The sequence below is a fragment of the Pogoniulus pusillus genome, chromosome 1, assembly GCF_015220805.1.
Source record: "Pogoniulus pusillus isolate bPogPus1 chromosome 1, bPogPus1.pri, whole genome shotgun sequence".
NCBI classification, from domain to species: domain Eukaryota; kingdom Metazoa; phylum Chordata; class Aves; order Piciformes; family Lybiidae; genus Pogoniulus; species Pogoniulus pusillus.
In genome coordinates, this window is record NC_087264.1 from 40,913,055 (window position 1) to 40,929,266 (window position 16,212).

Here is a 16,212-nt window from a genome sequence, read left to right on the forward strand (position 1 = left end):
CCCTTTTTTCTTGATCTAGTTCTTCTCCAACTGCTATAGGGACAGGGAATAATCTCTGCCTTGCCCAAGCCTGGCAGTAGCCCTAGCAAGCACAACTTACAAGGGAGCTGCAGCCCAGCACCAAGCCTGGAATGGCTGTAACCTGCCCAGGACTCTCCCCAAGCAGAAAGCAGCACAATGCATGTCTGTTCCAGATGCCAGGAAGAGAGAAGTCTAGACACAAGCAGGCAACTCAGCCAAGAAAACAAACTCTCAGCATTATCTGCCTCTACCAGCTACACGTTTCCTCCTCCTCCTCCCCCACAGTCCTGGCAGAGATATTCCACAGCTACTCTGTCTCTGCCAGAAGGAAGGACAGGAATACCCGGGGCTGTACTCACCAATGCAGTCACCCAAGGGGGTCCAGTGGAAGCCAGGCTGGCAGCCCATGATACAACGGTAAGAGCCCAGGCTGTTCTGGCACCGCCATGTGCCACAGATGGCATCTCCATATTCTTTACACTCATCCACATCTGCAGGGAAAAGGGCCAGGGGATGAGGATGGTGAGACAGGGATCCTGCTTGCTCACTGCAGCACCTGAGGCAAGTTCAGTTGGCCAAAGGCCCTAAGCTATTGCTAGTCTTCCTTACAAGTCACCAGCAATTTTGGGTGTTGGGAGCAGAACCACCCTCCCTCCTGCACTGGTTGTATCCATCCCCCCAAATCAGGGTGCTGATCTCCCTGGTAATGAGCTCTCACCTACGCAGTCATCAGTCTCCTGGGTGTGTTTGAACCCATTTTCACACAGACACCTGTAGGAGCCTTCTGTGTTTAGGCACTGGCCCTGCAAGCACCGGGACTTGTCTGCACATTCATCCACATCTGCAAAAACAGGCCAGAATCGTCAACCTGGCTCTCACAGCAGGGGAGGAAGCAGAGGGCAGGACCTGAGGTATGGCCCTGCCATTCCCCATCTCACCTTGGCAGCCGACTCCGCCAGCTGTGTTCGAGAAGCCAGAAGCACAAATGCAGAAGTAGGATCCATGGCTGTTAAGGCACTCACCATTGGGGCTGCAGATCTCGCTGTTCAGGCATTCATTCACATCTGCAGAGGGAGCAGAGTCAAGGCCAAGCACTCAGCCCTAGGGAACATCCTGTCACCAAAGCCACATGGATTACCTCTCCCCATGCTTCTACAGGCAGCTCTTGCAGGGCTCATGGCCCCTGCTTTTCTCACCAGAGCCAGAGCTCTTCCCTGCATTTGGCTAGAACCTTATGGGTATGCCATGCGTGATGGCATTATTTGCTTTGGCACTGGCATCCTCCCTGTTGAGAATGAAAGGGGATCCATAGGAAGGCTGTAGGTCCTGGACCCAAAAGGCTGTAGGGATGGGGCTCATACCTTCACACACGGTACCATTGATGAGCTTGAAGCCAGTCTGGCAGTGGCACTCATAGGAGCCCAGGGTGTTCCTGCACTCTCCTCCCAGGCACTGAACAGCAGGGTCCTCACACTCATCTATATCTGCAAGCAGAAGGGCACAGCACAGAGTAAGTCTCTAGCTCTTGTTGCTGCTGGAGAAGATCTCCATCCAGAGAAGCTATCACTCAGATGCTGGCTTGCAATGTGGGTTTGAGCTGCCCTCCCAGACCATCCCATCACAGATAAATGAGGGCAGAGACTCTGTGTTTTTTGGGGTGTGATGAATCAGCCCAGATCCTTCACTCCCCTCCAGCACAGGGACCAAGTTAAACTGGATCTTATCACCAAGTTAATGGTGCCTGGTGCAGAGGCAATGGGCACAAACTGAACCACAGGAGGTCCTGTCTGAACAGCAGGAAATATTTTCTTTACTGTGAGGCTTACTGACTACTGGCTCAGGCTGTCCAGAGAGGTTGTGGAGTCTCCTTCTTTGGAGATATTCAATTTCCATTTGGACATGGTCCTGAGTAACCAGCTCTAGATTACCCTGCCTGAGCAAGTGGGTTGGACAAGATGACCTCCAGAGGCCCCTTTCACCCTCAGCCATTCTGCAATTCTGTGAGCACAGGGATACTGCTAACCCCAGAGTCCACCACCAGCAGAGCTCTGCACTGGGTACTACAGCTATGAAGAGGCCAGTGCAGAGCTGCAGATGCTGAGAGAACCTCAGGAGCAAACATCAGGAAAGCAACCCAGCACCAGCCATATCTTCTGTAGCTCTGCCTTCCTACCCACGAGGCTTGTCTGCAAGGTCCTTCTCCTGGCAAAGATGGCCAGGGACCTGCATCAGCTTTTACCGAGCTGTAGAGATTCCCACAAACCCTCCCTCACCCAACTCCCCCAGGGACACTGAGAAACTGCAAAGAAGAGAGAGAGGTACCTTCTTCCTAACAGGGGGCCAGCAGGCTGCTGTTACTTGCAGGCCCCTGGGGTAGAGGGGAAGCATTGGAGGATGCTGCTAGCCAGAAGGATGGGCCAAGATACCCAGCTGTTTAGTCTCAAAGGGTTGCAAGCAGCAATATTTTTGAATCCTTCTGCAGATGAACCATAACCTATTTTATTTATCACAAAACTATCATGAAGCCCTTATCAGTTTTCAAATATGAAATTCAGATCCAGAGACAAGGCCAGCATCCAAGGCAGGGAAGAACATGCCATCCTGCCATTGGGTCAGTGTGACCCAAACACTATCAAGCCCTGATAAGGCACCCTTGTGACACAGCTGGGGTGAGGTGGCTATAGGGGACACATGTGGAGTCCTGAAAAAAGGGGAGGGCAGATGGTAAGAACCAAGTGGAAAATAAGCTTATTTCACAATGGCTTTCATAAAACAGGAGAACAGAAGCAGGAAAGCCTCCCTTTCCTCTCCTATTGGAGACCTCTATGCAAGGAGCTCTTCTGAGAGTCACTCGAAGGTTAAGGTCCTCTGTTTGCCAGCTATGTGCAGGTTGCAGAGCTCTGCAGTGCTCTAGAGAGAAATGCACAGCACATGGCCAATCTTCAAACAAATATCTTTGCCAGCTCTGCTCTCACCCTTCCCTAGACACAAACAGGGAAGTTGTACAAAACCATTTCAAGTCCAGGATATCCTATGGGAGTAGCCACCAGGAGGGAATTTGCCTGCTCTGGGGCAGTTGGCTGTAAGGCAGGAGCAGGGCACTGCCACATCTCAGCAATGCAACCAACACAGATTGATAGTGGAGTTAACTCTGCCACGCATACTTGGCACAGCACAGCCCTTGGACTAAGCTTTACTTTTTAAATGTATCTAAGCCACATTAGGGGCTGGGGGAAGATGATGAAACCTGGGTGCTCACAGTCTCTCATGGGGCTGTGGACTCAAGTTTCCTCCCTCTACTGAGGACCTACATTTGGGACACAAGCTTCTAGGCACAAAGTTCTGAACAGAACCACATATAACCTCCCTCTGCCAAAGTTTCCAGGCCTTCTGCACTCCTCTGGCCTTTCCTAGCACCCCCCCGCCCCCTCAGGTAATCATTGTCCTTTGAGTCCCAGCAATGAGTCTGTCTCCCTCCATCCCTTTATACTGCTCTAGGTGACATCCACTTGCAGCCCCACCAAGGGATCTGCTGATCATACAGCTACAAAGCTGGAGAAGCACCCAGAGGCAAAAGGAGTCCCCAAGCCCCACGGATTACCCAGTGGCAGTGTCTCCTCCCTCACTTCTCTGTCCCTGGGAAGGACATACCTTCACAGGTGCTGCCCGCTCTGGGGACGGCATAGCCGGTGTCGCAAGCCATGCAGGAGTATGAGCCTTCAGTGTTGAGGCAGAGTCCAGAGGGACAGGCAGCCTGGGCTGCACACTCATCGATGTCTGCATAAGCATACGAGGGAGAGTGAGATGAGTGGAAAGGATGTGGAGTACCCATGACCAGGGGCAGATGTGTTGATAGAACCAGCCAACATAGTGGCCAAGACTCAGACAGAGCCAAGCACTCAGGAAGAGCCTAGAGAAACCTCTGGACTGAGTGCATGCCACTTAAGAGCGTATGGACCCATGGTTCCCCAGTACCTTGGCAGCTCTTCCCATCAGGTGCCACCTCGTAGCCCCGGTAACAGGAACAGCGGAAGGAGCCGTCCAGGTTGATGCACCGTCCATGAGCACAAGTTTCCTTTGCAAGGCACTCATCCACATCTGTGTGACACAGCAGAGGGCAATGTGGCAGAGCCTGCTACCCAAGCCACAAGAGTGCTGTGCCCTGGCCACTTGGGCTGCCTGCCCATGGGAGATGGGTGGTGTTAAGCCTCTGTTCCACCTGAGGCTGGAAGGGAGCACTGCTGAGAGGGGGGCAAGGGTGCTGCCCAGAGGCAGGCTAAGCTCCTCACCAATACATCTCCCGTTCCTGGGCTGGTAGCCATCCCCACAGCTGACACACTTGTAGGATCCCAGCGTATTGACGCAATTCCCACTGCGGCAAGGGCTGGAAACCACACACTCATTGACATCTGCCAAGAAACACACTCCTTTTAGGCTCCCAAAGATGAATGGTGCAGCCCTCTACAGGATGTCCCCTTGGGCTGGATCCTCAGAATCCCCCTCTGGGGGACAGCAATGCCCAAGATGAGTTAAGACAAGCTTGCCAGGGCTTGGAAAACACTTCTTATAGTCTCATTTAGCCCTCAGGATCCTACACCCACACCCAAGGGCTGACATAATCCAGCAGTGAAAATCACTACTGCAGGATGTTGCCAAGGCCAGGAATGTGCATGGGCAAAGAAAGGGATCAGAGAACATCTGTGCAGGGCTGTTTCATCAAGGACTTTCATAACAAGTATTAGGATGCAGCCTCCAGCTCAGGAAGTCCTTCAGTAAAGTGCTTTCTGGAGGCTCTGTGGGGGCAGCAGCATTCTGAGCATGCCCTGTTCTTCATAATGCTTCCTAACACAGCCTCCCACTCTGCTGGAGATGAACTTCTGAGAAGTGGGGATCTTTCATCAGGCACACTTTATGTTCACAGGGTCAAATACTCTGAAGGGCACAAGTTATGCCATGTGACTGGGAATGTTGTGGGGACAGGTGGCCTGAGTCTCTGCACTCTGTTCTCCCTGCAGTCCACTTGCTAGCACAAGGGTCTGGTCATAGTAAGGGTGGCATGAACACGGACAGGTATTTCCTCCTGGAAAGGAGGAAGCATGGGCACAGGGCAGACAAACATGGAGGTCCTTCCTCACTTCCAGGAGGAGATATGGAGGAGTGACAAAAAGTGGTCTTCAGCCCTGCAAAGTGGGTTGGAGGGGCAGGGCAATAGCAAGTAGCAAGCTTCACCTTCACACTGTCCTCTGGGGCCCATGACAAAGCCCTCCTTGCATTCACAGTGGTAGGAACCCAGGCTGTTGATGCATCGTTGTCCTCTGCAGGTAGAGGGCTGCTCACACTCATCTCGATCTGGCAGCAGACAGGGAGACTGTCCTGAAGTCTTCCCTCTCTATTGTGGGGAGGGCTGGGTGCGAAGAGAGGAGCAGGCTCCCAGAGGACTCATGCTGGGAGTCTCCTCCATCCCCACTCTGTCCTAGCACCCCCCCTTGCCATGAAGCAGTGATCAGGGCTGGTACCATGTGCTCCTGCCCAGATCATCATGGTCTAGGTCCTGTCCCTGAGTGAGTAGGAGAGGATGGTGGCCATGGATCAGGCTGTCCACGGGCAGGCATGCAGGGAGGGAGGGTGTGCAGGTGTGTGTGCACAGACATCTGAGTATGTGAGGGCAGGAGACTGGGGAGACTCTGGGGAGGTAGCAGCTCTATGCCAGGCAAATGCCACTTACCCTCACAACTCTGCTTGCCCTCTGAGAAAGCCAGGGTGTACCCAGAGTAGCACAGGCATGAATAAGAGCCCACACTGTTGATGCAGTGACCTCTTCCAGCACAAGGATCTTTCAAGCACTCATCTTCATCTGTGCCAACCAAGGAAAGAAGACAGGCATTTGCCACCTGCAGGTGCCTGTCTGCCCTCTGCCAGCCAAGCTGTCAGCAGACCTTCCCTCAGGAGCCTAAAAGACCAAGTAGTCTACAGAGCAGGTGCTAACCTACCGATGCAGCGGTGGTGGCTAGCGTCCAACATGTAGCCAGGGTGGCACAGGCAGCTGTATCCCTCTGGGGTGAGCACACAAGCGCCAGCTCCACAGGAGAGGGGTGAAGAGGCACAGCCACTAACCCCTGGGAGGAGAGAACACAGGGTTGGGGGCATGACTGAAAGGGTACACAGAGTCTAGTGTCTGCCTTGTGTCTCCAGCACCATGCTGAACAGGCTTTTTGCCTTCTTGGAGAGAGGTGCTGAGCCTGTTCCTCTGCATTTTCAGGCAGCCTGAACTCATAGGGCTATATAGGGAGGACATGGCAGACCCTGCCACCTCCTCTGGCCTGAGCTCTGCTGGGGTGATGCCCCAAGCCCCTGCACTGCTCATTTGTGCTCCACAAAATTGTGATGAGGAAGCCTGCCAGCTTCAAGAAGGGCTGGCAGCAGAGCCTGGCACCTGTGGGTGGGCTCCTTTAGGGGTGACAGTGGAGCTCCCTCTCCAAACACCACCCTGCTAAGTGGGGTGCAGGCAGCAATGGGAGGACAAGAGGGCACCACACACCCCTCGGCACTGGGCCGGCTGAGGGAGGCCAGCCCAACCCCAAACAAAAGGCTATTGAGGAAGATGCATTCCTCAGCAAGGTGCCCCGGCCAGGCCTGCTCCCCAAGGTGCTCCAGCCCCGCGGCGGAGGGCAGGGGCTGCGCTCCCAGACACTTAAGCAAGCCTGGAACAAGAGGGCCCTTGTTTGCAGCGCAGTAAACAAGCCGCCCCGGGAGCCACATGCCTCCCCTTGTGCTGCCCTTCCCGATGAGTCAGCTCCTGCTGCTGGGGGAACGGGGCCAAAGCCACTGCCGCGGGCGCCTCATCCCCCTCGTCCGCAGCCGCTGCTGCAGGCGGGGAAGGACCCGGGATGCCAAGCGCCGGCCGGGATCGCTCTCACATCCCCATCGCCTGTCAGCTTTGCCTGGCTGGCGGCAGATGGGGACCTGGCTGGGACAGTGCCCCAGGGTGGTAGGGCAGGGACTTCTGTTTGGGAAGTCAAAGGGGGCCCTGTGGTGTGACGAACAGGGTGGGGAAGGGAGAGATTCTTCGGGCAGAGCTTAGGACATAATTCCCCCACAGCGCCAGGCCAAGAGAAGAAGGGAATCCCCGAGAGCACTGGATGCACACCTGAGCCCTGCACCGGCATCTGTGTTGGAGCTGCATCGTCCCAGGTGGTGATGGGACCCAGACGGGGGGGACCATGCCAAGAGTCCTCTTCCTCTGATGAGGAAGAAGGGGAGAGTGAGATTCAGCCCTCAATCCCAGGCAGAGGTGCCTGCCCAAGGTGCACCTGCGCTGGGTGTCCCTGTATCCACAGCTCCACGAGAGCATACGGGGAGGGGCTGCAGGGTGGCTGTAGCAACGTCATCATTTTGTTATTTAACACAGACCCTTCCACCCCTTTGGAGATGCCACCACCTCCCACACCCTTACAGCCCCATATCAGCCACCCTTGTGTGGCAGGAGTCCCCGGCGTCACCCGGCAGCCAGCCCAGCCAGAAGCCCATCCTTCCCGGGGTCGCAGGCTACTGTGCAGAGGCAGCTCCTCACTCTCCTGCCTCCTTGCTTCCCTGCCCTCCTCCCCACGACTGCCCTGCCCTCCTGCCAGTCAGGTGCTCACCTCTGTGTATGGCATGCTCTGCAGTGGCATCAGCAGCACCCTGAAGGGACAGAAACATAGGATTGCCTCTATCCATGTTCATGTAGCTGTGGTGCAGCACCCCTGAGATATTTTCCCACCTTGGCTTCTCTTGCTTCCCAGGGCACCACCCTGGTTGGACAAGCTGCCATGACTGGGTGCAGCTGGCATGGCCACTCTGTCCTGAGCACATAGCCCTGAGCAAAACACATCCTCTGGCTGTGTCTGGGGAGCTGCCCAGAGAGGGGCCAGGGCAGCACACTATGGACGTGAGCCCCAAGGTCACTGCTAAGGGAAGGGCATCTGGCCACATTAAATACTGCCACTGTCAACAGCAGTTGTGGAGTGCTGGGGGCAGCCTCTGCTTATGCCTGTCTCAAGACTGCTACTCTGGCCCCAGCTGCTTCAGTGGAGCTTCTTCTGCACTCATGCCAGTATGAGGGGACCTGCTGGGCTTGACTATGACACTGGGCTCTGTGAGAAGTGCACTCCCCAAGGTAACTGTAGCAGTTCCTCTTCCCCTGTTGCCCATCAGCCCTACAGCCAGGCCAGGCTGACAGCCACTGTCAGCCAGCCTGGGTTGTTACCTCAGCCCCAGCAAATGCCAGCTGAAGGTGATGCTGTCCACGAACTAGTGCAGCAGAGTCCTTAGCTTCGGTTGGTTTGGGCTAATGGCCTCTTAGCAAGGGCTGAGCAGGCACATGGTACATGACCTTCAGCCCTGACAACCCAGCAGTTTGTATGCTGTTCCCTCCAGCAGCAGCTGCTTGCTTTCTTTAATGCTCACTCTGATCACATTTCTCACATCTCCCTGTCACCAATTCATGTGACAACCTCCTTGCTGTCCATCAAGCTACCACTTATGCACCCAGCTGTGGCATGACAAACCTTACTCACCTGTGCAGCAGGAGAAACTTCACCTAGGAAGTGAAACAGTGCATGGTGAGTAAAGACAAGGCAGGCAGATATCCTCCTTAAACCCTTGGTGCCCCAGCTTCACTCCACTTCTAAGACATTGCCACTCAGTCCCTCACAACCCCTCTCAAGAGCTTGACCCCAAAGCCAACCCATCTGGACTCCTCTCCTGGCACTGCGCAGGTCCCAGGAGCTTCTGCTCCAGCAGGTGCTGGTACAAAAAGTCAGTCATGCTGCCCTCCAGATGGGCTGACCAGAAGCCCAAGGAATGCAGTACCAGGGCTGCTATACAGACCTGAGGTCCCAGTGAAGGCAGCCTGGCCAGCCAATACCAACTGCAAAGATACAGTGGAGCCTGAAACATCCAACCTCCTCTCCAAAGCCTTGAAGATGTAGTGTGTCTCATGCTCCAGGAACATTAGTAGGGCTAAAGATCACCTTGCATATTCATATAAATGTAGGAAACCCTTATGAGCTAGAAGTCCATCAGTGGGGGCACGGCAAGACCTGGGAATTTGCCCACCCATACCAAGGGGCCCAGATGGAGCAGCTTTAAACAGTAAATCCCACACTACCCTCTCCTGCTGAGGTGCCAGGATGTGGGAATGCCTCCAAGATGCTCCCCTGCAAGCTGTCCTGCACTTGCTGTCTCCTTGCTGCCCAGTCCAATGTCCAGTTGCTGCTCCCTCCTTGCTCTTCCAATCTGAAGGGCAGCTCTTCTGCCTCTGCCTTCCTCATTGACAAGCGGATATCAGAACTGGAGTAGGTGTAGCCATGTCCTGCTGGGCAAATCTCCTTGAAAGCTTCTGTGAAGGAAAATCAGTCAAAGTTTTAGAGGGTAGAGGCTGGAAGGAAGAGGTCAGCGTAGGGATCACCTGACTCAGCACACCCAGGCATGATGGTGGGACAGGTGGAAGAAAGGACTGAAGATGGACAAGTGTGTATGTGAATGCAGGTACCAGTTTCTCCCATCCTATCACTTTCTGGAGATTTCTAAGGGTTAAATACTTACAGAAACACATCTAGGCTGCAGTGGGTGGATGTTTTGAGCAGAAGAAATCTGCTGACAGGGCAGTGTGGGTTTCTAACAGGCACTGGATGGTTCTCCAAGACACCAAAAAATAAATTCCTCCCCTGAATCAGAATTGCTAGGAAGGGATCATGCCACAGGAAGGTCAAAGCTGAGCAAGAGAGCCAGTAAAAGTGAATACCTGGTATCTTGGTACTGGGCACTTTGCATGTTACTCAAGATGCTCTGCACAAACCATGTGATAATTTGCACAAACCACCTGATAATTTTTCCCAGTCCTAAGTATTTCAGTGCTTTCCCCTCGAATCCAGCTCATGATTAGATATGCTGAACGCCATCACCTGGCTTTCAGCCCAGAAGAAGGTGTACGAGACAAAAGGGCTGTCAAGCAAAACCAGGCATAGACAAGGCTCTGCTCTCCCTCTGGTACAGAGTGGTTTCCTACCAGGGATTTCTCTGTCTTCCCAGTATTATCCAAGTCCTCTTCCTGGGCTGCTGTACCCATCTTACAGGCCAGTAATCCCACCCCTCAGTTCTGGGTCTGGCAGCCTTCTGCCTGTCGGCAAGTTTGGGCAAGCCCCACTCTAATCAGAGCAGGCACAACTGAGGTGGGCAGGTCTCACCTGAGCCAGGCATGGGGCACTCCTCGCAGTTCTTCCCCCAGCCCTTGCCGACGCGGCTGCAGCAGCAGATCTGCTGGGTGATGTGGTGGGAGAGAGGGAAGGAGCACACACCTCCATCTGCTGAGCGGTAACACAGGCCCTGCTCCATTGACACCGCTTTGTCCGCTGAAACACAACGGCAGGGGCAGTGCCAGAGGTCAAGCTCTACACTCTCCAAACGGAGAACGAGGGACACTCGGTTTCTCCCCCTTGAGCCTGTCTCTTCCTGCTCCTCCCCGCCTGCCCCAAGGGTTGCCTGATCCTCTCTCCAGAGTATCATCAACCTTGAGCCACTGGGCCATTCATCCCCCCAAGCAAATGCAGATCCTGTGGGAGCTCTCTCAACCTAGGAGGCTGTGTCCTCTGCTGTCAAATTGCAGGCACATCCCCTCCAAGCTCTGTGGGAGCCATGAGATGTTCATGAAGAACAACGGATGAAGTGGGTATGAGGCATGAGGACCCATTCTACACAGAAGCTCAGGACAGCATCACCAAACTGCACCTGGATGCAAAGCACTTTGCAGCCTATGCTCAGCTGTGGGCTCAGGATCAGGCCCAGGCCCCTTCCCAAACTGAGGAGTTCCTTAGAACACTTACAGATGCAGTGGCTGCGGGATGGGTCCAGCATGGTGCCAGGCTTGCAGGTGCAGCGGAAGCTGCCACGGGTGTTCACACACTCAGCATCTTTGCACACGCCCTGCATTAAGCACTCATTGATATCTGTGGACAAGAAAGAGCCTGGTGAGATGTGCAGGAGCTGAGGGTGAACTGAACCACATACCCAGGGCCTCCCATTCAGGTGCTGCAGATCAAGTGGTCTCAGCTGGGCAGATTCTGCATCAAGCAGCATAGTGCGATGACAGTAATCCCACATCTGTGTCACAGAGCTTGCTTGCTGCAGCTGCAGGGATGGCTCATGAATGACTGTTCTGCTTTGCAGTCCTCATGGAAAACAGATGTGGCCCTTACAGTGAGCCACCCCAGCAGGGTCACTTTTACAGCCATCATGGTTGTGGTCTGCAAGCCTAGACTGCTGAGTCCTGTCCTTTCATTCGATCCCTGGTCCTGGTCATACAGAGCCATTGTCCAGGGAGAATGCTGAAAAACTCACTGCCAGCACACAGGGAGGGCAGTGACTGATTCCCTGTGGAGACAAAGGGATGGTGGGCCAGGCTGTGGCTCACTGCTGTCGTGTCCTCTTCTAGGAACAGCCTGAACAAGCATTAAGCTGCTAAGCTCAAGCCCTGCCTCAAGCTCTGCCTCTTTTCAGTCTTCAGGAAGGAAACTGGGCTTATCCTAAGGAAACAGTGTCAGGCTCACCCATTTGGCCTGCAGTACAGCTTTTCATACAGCACCATGAAGGAATGTATGAGCTAAGCTGAGGAAAACAGGGACTTGTGAAAGGTGCATGAGAGGGATGCCTGAGGGCAGCTTTCATAGTGGAGAGTGAGGAGGAAGTCCTCCTCATTGATTTATATAGCTTTATATCTTCACTAGAGCTTGGCCCAGAAAAGTCAGCATGCTGCTGAGATGTGCTGTGTCAGGAGGCACAAGCAGCACAGGAAGAGCTGGATGGGAGCATGCAGTGGCAGGAGTGTGATGAATCTCAGCAACACCCGAGGACAAGTCACAGAAATATATATCACAACTAAGGGGTAGGAGCAGACAGTGAGAGGGACCTGGGCACACTCACTGCTCACAGGACAGCTGTGAGTTGCCAAGACCAGGAACTGTAAACATGATGCTAGGCAGCATCATGTCAAACACTTTCCAAATACATGAGGCAGTCCCAATACTAGTGCTCAAGGCTCTGGGGAGACCTCAGGTGCCCTAAGAGCACCCAAAAGTGTTCTAAAGACTGTCTTGAGGTGAAAAGGGGCACAGAGGTGAGCTGCTGGGACACTCAGAAAAATGAAGATACTGGAAGAGCCTGACTGAGAGCAGGTAGGCTCAAGAACAGCTTTCCCAGCATTGCCTCGTTCCTCAGAGCTGAAGCATTTGCAGATTTGTTGGAAGCAGGAGAGTCAGACAGCCAGCTGTGACAGTTTGAGTTCAGACTTAATGACCTGAGAGGCCATCCCCAGTTCTGTGCTGTTTAACTTACTCCATGAGCTGCCCCATACATAGCTGAGACACACAAGGGCCATGAAGACCAGGCCATGATGTTCAGTCAGATGGATACTAACGCCACAGTGATGTGTAGCAGACCAAGAAGGAGCAGGATTTGTCTGTGCAGTGTAATGGTTTCCTGCTCTGTACTGAGCACAGGGCAGAGTTCATGAGAACAGCCAGTGGCCAGATTCCAAATATGCTGGGAACCCCACTCGGAGAAGAGGCCTTGGCTCTCTGGAGGAGCCTTGAGGCTCATTCCTGTTGCTAGCCGGCATGGTCGGAGCGCTGTGTCATTCCAACACAGCAACTGGACAAAGCGCTTGGCCTCCGCAAGAGATCATAAGGATTAGAATAATGAGAGCACAAAACAAACAAGCACCAAGAGCTGGGCTTTATGAGCTTAATTTAAACCAGGGCCACATTCCGGTGTCAGTCGAGCCACCTCCATTCCACTGGCAGCAGAGGACGCACCCAGAGTGGAAAGCCCCATGGGGGACAGAAACGGGCAGGCATGCTCAGGGCCACGCACCCCTGCCTCCTGCAGCATGCCAGGGACAAGAGGCTAGCCCACAAGAAGGGGCCCCAGGGAGCACAAATTGCCATTCTCTCAGCTGCTTCTTCCCACCCCACACAAGCCTGCTGGTGCTCCTCAGAAATAGCTCTGCTGGGTCAGGCATACTGTGGTGGAAAGGTGCAGGCTGGTTTGCCCTGGTGCTTGGCAAGCTGAAAGGACCTGAGTCAGCAACAGACATCAAATATACATGGACACCAAGGATATATGGCCAATGTGGTGCTGGTGTGTGTCCTTGTAGCCTTGTTCCTGCTCAAGGGGATGCAGCAAGGAAAGGAAAGGAGATCTTGCAGAGATGACCCATTTGTTCCTCTGCCAGAAGGCAGCAGAGACAACCCTTTCTGTCCACACCAAAGGAGGAAATTTGGCTTCTGCCAGGTCCCTACTCCAGCAAATCATTTGTGCTCTGGTGACAACTTACCTTTTCTACAGACAATGGCCTCAGGAACCATGTGCCATATTCAAGCCTCTTGGCTCCTTTCCTACTTGGACTGGCAAGAAAAAGCCCCATGTAGCCTCTCTCATCATCTGTCAGCCAAATTGCTTACTGAGGTTGCTGAAGTGAGGTGCTGGGCTTCCTGACACACTTCCAACTGCCACAGCAGAGATGGAAGGAGTGTCTTGACGCAGCAGTGTCTACAGCGCAGTACTTCTCCATCTCATTTTATGAAGGAGCATGCAAAGACACAAATCTCTGGTCCATGCTTTTTCCTGTGCGAAAAACATCTTCCCAGCCAACTCCACATTGTCACCTCCCTCTGCTCCTCTGACCTTCTCTGACATTTAGAGGGGATGCGATTCCAGAGCAAGTCTCTCCTTGCTGCCCTGAGTCCCTCCAGCTGTTCTGTTCCTCTGGCTCCTATTTGATGTCTCTGGTTAGCTCCTCATACCCATAGAGTCATCTGTGGCTGCATAAGGGATGAGATCTGAGCACCAAGGAGAACAGATGCCATTGCACTGTTAAAGCGCTCCCCTAGGACAACATGGGGAGGTTGAATCACTAATTAAGTGAGTATGGTGGAAAGTCCCAACTAAAAGAGATGAGTCACTGGATTGCCAGCCTTGGGTTTGAATGTCTGGGGCCCAGGCTCCCTGCTGCATCTTCAAGATGACACCTCTCAGCTTATCATGAATCACAAAAAGGGAACCACAAAATTCCACTTCAGTCACAGCACAAAAAAACCACAATCACTGTGGGTCCAAGAGATGCCAAATAAATGCAGGCTGGAGAGAAAAGCAGAGAGATGACACCTTCCTCACGCAGAACTGTGGGACTGCAGGAATGAGAAAGGACTAGACCCCAGCAATCTGGGGCAGGCAGGGCAGCCTGGCAGCACACACAAGTGACATGAAAGGAACAGAAGGAATCACTTCATGGCACTCTTCCACCTGTAAATAAGCAACTAGACAGGCTGACAACCTTCCCAAATGTTTTCAAGTGACAGAACATCTGTTGCTTTTAGACTACAGGAGAAATGGTTTTGTTCTCCCTTAGCAGGGCAGCAATGCAGGTCCTTTTAGTGGGTTAGCAGAGCTTAAGAGGTGACTTTTCTTGTGCTAGCCCAGCTCTGTGCTGCCTGTGCTTAGCAGCTGTCATGCAGACCAGTGCCACCCAGGTTTCTTTCACTCTCAATTAAAGCACAGAGATTCTTATAAGTCATGCTCTTTGCAGATCTGTGTTAAGGAGTCAGAGAATTGTATTTCACTTGTGTAGATAATTACATCTCTGACAGTGGATGTGGGAAGAAGACAGAGGTATGAAAGCAGCATGCTTACCTTGGCAGTGGCTCCGGTTCAGCCTCTTGTACCCCTGGGGACACTCCACCTGCCCATTATCAATCATGAGGCGTGCTGGGAAGAAAGCAAATTGTGTGGGACATCAGCAGCAGAGACAGCCACCAGTATCCCACCTTCTCTCTGCCCTCCTTGCAGAGGGGAAAGGGTCCCTAGGTCTGCCTTGGACAGGCCTCTGATGGCAGGGAGGAAGGTGGGAACAGCCACATTTCCCAAACAATGTCTTCTGCTGCTTGGCAGGTGCCAACCTGGTGACTCAGAGGTGCTGCATGTGCTTCATATCTGACACTGTGTCACCATGGCTCCTCTCAGGCCAGCTTGGATAGCCAGCTGGCACACAACATGGGGAATCAGAGTGAAAGGAATGACAGAGGTCCTTGACAAGATTGTTCATTACATTTTTCCCCTGGTCCAAGCCACTCTCATCATAGAGAATGTCAATAACACTTTGGTGGCTTTCAAAATGGCCTCAGACATGCACAGTGAAACCTCTCCACACTTTTAAAAGCCCATACATTCCAAGGAAGTCAAATTTAGGCACCCAAGGAACAAGGGAAAAGGAATCCAGGAGGTGACAAGTTGAGATGTGAGTAAGCATGGGGTGGAGTCAGAAGAAAGGTACTCTAAGGATGGGATTTTCCCAGGGTGGGGATCCTCTTTAATTTTCTGGACCATACACTTGGAAAAATGAAGTCCATGTAACAGCTAAGTGACTGTCCAGTCATATTCCCACCACTTCTATTCCTCCTGCCTGGCATCAGTAGCTCACACCTGGGTGTCACATGTGGAAAGCCCTCCATATCAGTAGCCACTTCAAGGATCTGGCAGATTCCTAACATATGTCAGCTTTTGAGAACCAGAGATACACTGAGACCATCCTTGCAGCAGGAAAAGAGACTGCAAAGGTCAAGAACATGAAAAAATGATGCATGCAGAGAACAGACACAGCCATAACTCTGACCTGGACACTTTGACCTGATAATGCAGTTTAAAGCCATTTTAGGAGACTTCCTGAAAGGCAAAAGTTAGGGACCAGACTCCTAGGATAAAGGTGCTTGGGAAATAAAAGATGGGAGATCAAATCTTTCTCCAGCCTGTACCACGAAGTGCAATACAAAGTTTCCCCAGATATATTAAATGAAGCTACAAGGGTTTCTGGGTGCAGAGAGATCCTCAGTGGCTGGATGAATGACTAAGACCAAAAAAATCTATCTGCCTCCTTCAGTCGTGAATTGTAAGCAGGGGAGTTTTACAGACACCTGAATGGTAGAGTTGAGTGCTGGTGATGCTGGGAATTGCCACATACATTTCCAGCCTTCTGGGCCAGAGAAACAACCTCTGGCTCACAGGCTTCAGGCTCAGCACCTCCCTGGAATACCCAGGTCCTCCCAACTGCAGACTGCAGTCCTGGGGCTGCTGACAGGCATTAGCTGTGCTTGCAACCATCTA

The 16,212-nt window shown here is 53.0% G+C and overlaps 1 protein-coding gene across 1 annotated transcript in view; it reads right to left on the reverse strand.

The window, feature by feature from the left end:
* LTBP2 (latent transforming growth factor beta binding protein 2) overlaps positions 1–16,212 on the reverse strand; it is a 73,620-nt gene that overhangs the window by 8,974 nt on the left and 48,434 nt on the right. The window contains 17 exon segments of the mRNA XM_064154842.1: positions 381–512; positions 740–862; positions 960–1,085; positions 1,383–1,505; positions 3,673–3,798; positions 3,997–4,119; positions 4,311–4,430; positions 5,251–5,370; positions 5,747–5,875; positions 6,012–6,137; positions 7,169–7,261; positions 7,662–7,701; positions 8,577–8,599; positions 9,170–9,400; positions 10,248–10,412; positions 10,884–11,006; positions 14,746–14,820. Coding sequence (XP_064010912.1) covers positions 381–512; positions 740–862; positions 960–1,085; positions 1,383–1,505; positions 3,673–3,798; positions 3,997–4,119; positions 4,311–4,430; positions 5,251–5,370; positions 5,747–5,875; positions 6,012–6,137; positions 7,169–7,261; positions 7,662–7,701; positions 8,577–8,599; positions 9,170–9,400; positions 10,248–10,412; positions 10,884–11,006; positions 14,746–14,820 — 1,998 coding nt within the window.